This window comes from Herpailurus yagouaroundi, unplaced genomic scaffold (genome assembly GCF_014898765.1).
Source record: "Herpailurus yagouaroundi ecotype Mexico unplaced genomic scaffold, PumYag 73278, whole genome shotgun sequence".
NCBI lineage: Eukaryota > Metazoa > Chordata > Mammalia > Carnivora > Felidae > Herpailurus > Herpailurus yagouaroundi.
Window position 1 is genome coordinate 1 of NW_024421027.1, and position 4,308 is coordinate 4,308.

The window sequence follows — 4,308 nt, forward strand, 5'->3', positions numbered from 1 at the left end:
GATGTGTCTGCCTCTCTCTTGTTGCTACGCCTTATATTTACGGTTTTGCAAATGGCCTGGCACAGACCATCCTGATGCTTCGCCTCTCCTTCTGTGGACCTAATGAAATCAACCACTTCTACTGTGCGGACCCACCTCTCATAGTCCTTGCCTGCTCGGATACGTATGTCAAAGAAACTGCCATGTTTGTGGTGGCTGGTTTCAATCTCACATGCTCTCTTGCCATCATTCTCATCTCCTACATTTTCATTTTCACGACGATTCTGCGCATCCGTTCTGCAGAGGGGAGGCGCAAGGCCTTCTCCACCTGTGGGTCCCACTTGACGGCCGTCACCATCTTTTATGGGACGCTATTCTGCATGCACCTGCGACCGCCTTCCGAGGCATCTGTAGAACAGGGGAAAATTGTCGCAGTTTTTTATATCTTTGTGAGCCCTATGCTAAACCCTTTGATCTATAGCCTGCGGAACAAAGATGTTAAACAAGCAATCAGGAAAGTTGTCCAAGAGAAATTACTTATTAAATAGACAATTTGGTTGCAGGTATGTAATATATCTTATCGTCTCACCAATAAATGAGCATTTAAGATTAACAAATCACCTTCTGTCATTGATTACTTTTCGACTTTTATTGTTCACATCTGGATCTTGAAAGTGTCAAGTTATTTGCTAGTATTTATAGTTCCATCTGAGTAAATTAAAAAAAAAAAAAAAACCCTATAAATTCAAAGACAAAACCAGAAGGCATTATTATTGGTTTATACATTCAATAAATAAAAGAAGTTTCCATGCATAATACTCATAGTGATACAAAGTTATAAAAGACAGAAGTACCAAATTATGTTATGTCAATGCCCATATGTTTGATTTTTATAGTGCTTATTAATTTCCAAACTAATAAGCAGAAACTTCCCAACTATAGTAGGTGAGAGGGTTTATTTTCTCTTTTGCTCTTTACAGTAATCATATAACAAAGAAGATCTTATGTATCTCTGATTATTACTCTAAACAATATTTAGAATGACAATACTGGTCCCGTGGAATCCTTAGTCATAAGGCTTTGATGGAATGGCGTATTTTCCTTAGAAGGTTTTTTTTTTTTTTTTTTTTAGTCAATATCCACCCTCATCGTAAAACTGGTTTTGTGGTTTCACTTGTATTTCTTTTTTATCACAAACTATTTCCAACATACATCAAAAAATAGGAAATATTATAAAGACCACCTGTGCAAATGACCTAATCATTAAGGCTTCATACGTGCCAGTTTTCCTTCAAATATTTCCCAAACTCAGCTATTCTCAAACCGAGCCCTCCCCGCCTGATTCCATTCCTCTATTTCCTGCACTAATGTGTCCATAAAATTATATAATATTATTTTGGCAGATTTAAAATTTGTTATAAATGAAGTCACGCTATCCTACTGCAAGTTAGTCTGTTTTCACTGAATCTTGTTAGATTCATCCATGCTGATTCATGGAGCTTGAACTGTCACTGGTAAAGTCCAAGTCAGTATATAAATATACCACAGTCTATCTATCCATTCTCTTATTGATGGGGGAATACATTTTTCCTGTTCCTTGGTAATATGAAAATCTAGAAAACCATTTTGCTCTGAAATTCTGAATGTGGAAGAGTTCAAGAGTTCCTCCATGTAAAGTTGCAAGAGGGTAATTTCTGGGTCATAAAAGAGTATCTTTACATTTAGGAGATATTGCCAAATTGCTCTACTTAGTGCTGTCTGAAAAACAGTGTGTGAATTTGGTCTTTACTCCATATTCTTGTCAATTCCTATATACTGTCAGACTTTCAAAATGTTTTCCAATCTGATGGGTGTAAAATGGATTCTAATTTCTTCTTTAAGCTTTTGTGTTGTCATTACAAGTGAAGCGGAGTGTTTTTAAGTGCTTTGATACTAACGGAAAAGTTTTCTTTCAGTTGTATGTCTATATTCTTTGTTCATTTTACAGCTGGGTTATTTTATCTTTATTTTGTACATTTGCAATAGCTCCTTATGTATTCAGTAGTAGATACTAGCCTTTTGATGACATATGCAATGCAAATACTTCAACCTGTTTGTAGCTTGTATTTCACTTTTATGCATGAGATATTTGGTGGTATAGAACTACATAACATAGTTCAAATGTTGATCTTCTCTTTATGGCTGTGCTTTGTATGTTTTGCCTAAACAATTCTTTCCTATTATAAAGATATTTTCATATTTTCTTTCAATTCTTTAAAGTTTTACTTTTGCATATTTAAGCCTTTATTTTTCCTGGTATTACAAATGTTGCAATATAATTATTATTGTCATTTTATGAAAATAATTAATTTTTCCAACTTTTAAACACTCCAAATGGCTCTTATTAAGATTTTAGTAAAGGGGTGTCTGAGTGGCTCAGTCAATTAAGTGTCCAAGTCTTTTTTAAAATTTTTTATTTCTTTAATTTTTTTTAATTTTTTTTTTTATTTTTGAAGGAGAGAGACAGAGTATGAGCAGGGAAGGGGCAGAGAGAGGGAGACACAGAATCCAAAGCAGGCTTCAGACTCCAAGTTGTTGGCACAGAGCCTGACATGGGACTCAAACTCACAAACCATGAGATCATGACCTGAGCCAAAGTTGGGCACTTAACAACTGAGCCACTCAGGTGCCCCTTGTCTAACTCTTCGTTTTAGCTCAGGTCATGATCTCATGGCTTCATGTGATCCTGCTCCCCATCAGGCTCTGTGCTATCAGCCCAGAGCCTGCTTGGGATTCTCTCTCTCCCTCTCTCCTTGCCCCTTCCCCCACTCATGTCTCTTTCTCAAAATAAATAAACAAACTTAAAAATTTTTAATTTGTTTTATTTTTTATTTAAAAATTTTTAACGTTTATTCATTTTTCAGAGACACAGAGTGACAAAGCACAAGCGGGGGTGAGGCAGAGAGACAGGAAGACACTGAATCTGAAGCAGGGTCTAGGCTCTGAGCTGTCAGCACAGAGCTGGACATGGGGCTTGAACTCACAAACCATGAGATCATGACCCGAGCTGAAGTCTGACGCTTAACCTGTTGAGCCACCCAGGTACTCCTAAACTTAAAAAAAATAATTACAAAAAGATTTTAGTAAAAATTCTGTCATGTATGAATTTTTCATATTTGTATCAGTTTGCTTCATGGTTCTCTCCTGTGGGACCAACCTGTCAAAGCCTTTGTCAACACAAACTATTTTTATAAAGACAGTTTTATCACCTCTCATCTGAAAGTTTGAACATTAAGGAGTTTTCTTGAGGGATCTCTGACAGAAGATACCATTAAAATGTATAGAAATACTTTATTGTCTCCAGAGTTTATGTTCACTATTTTCTCAGAAGGCACAGGACACCAACTTCATTGAGCCAATGCTGGTGGCTATGAGAAGAGCAAGAAAAAAGTTATTCATAGTTGATATTAGATCTGTGTCCACTCTTGTATTCTGGTACTTGCCATCATATATCTTCCTTACTATGTCTTAACATATGTTTCAATTTGTCATCAGTGATGCATGCCTTGGTCATCTTTTCTTTCTTGCCCAAACTGGTCCAATTCCCAAGTCTGAATGCACCGTATCCAGATTTAAGAGTTCACAGAGAAAATAGCAACAAAAGAGGGGTGTTATAATTTTTCCTCTTCAGTGATTATAGGCGGTCCATTTTGTGCTGGACAATATGCATGTCCATCCATTTCATGGCACCCTACTTCTCATCATTGGCCTTTTCTCCCGAGACTACAAGTTTTGAAAGTCAATTTTGTTGAAATTCCTCTCAGAATAGATTGGTTGGGCAGAACACAGCTCTATGAAGTCCAGGCCAATCTAGTTATTGATTTATTTGTTTTTAAGATCTTCCGTACCTTACAAATGTTTGATTGCTTCATACACAAAAACTGAGAGAGATGCTTCTGGTTTTATTTCCCTTTGTAATTTTTTCCTATTTTGTTAATTAAAAAAAAAATTATGTTTATTTATTTTTGAGAGAGACAGAGTGCGAACAGGGGAGGAGCAGAGAGAGGGGGAGACAGAATCTGAAGCAGGCTCCAGGCTCTGAGCTGTAAACACAGAGCCCAAGGCAGGGCTTGAACCCACAAGGGTGAGATCATGACCTGAGCCAAAGTCGGAAGCTTAACCAACTGAGCCACCCCGGCAGCCCAGTTTTTTCCTATTTTATTATCTCATGTCCTGTAAAGAACTAGTATTATTTCTTTTATCATTTTTTAATTTTTTATCCCAACTCTGGTGATTAAAATCTAAAAGTGCTTTTGCCTGATATTCATAGACTACCAGCAGTATTTTCCT

The 4,308-nt window shown here is 36.7% G+C and overlaps 1 protein-coding gene across 1 annotated transcript; it reads left to right on the forward strand.

Annotated features, from left to right (window-relative positions):
• Positions 1–5: 5 nt before the first annotated feature.
• Positions 6–527, forward strand: LOC121026313 (olfactory receptor 1030-like; the record flags this gene model as incomplete). Its single annotated transcript, XM_040469174.1, has 1 exon — positions 6–527. A coding segment is annotated over one exon (522 nt), but the record flags the coding sequence as incomplete, so codon positions are not given.
• Positions 528–4,308: the final 3,781 nt, after the last annotated feature.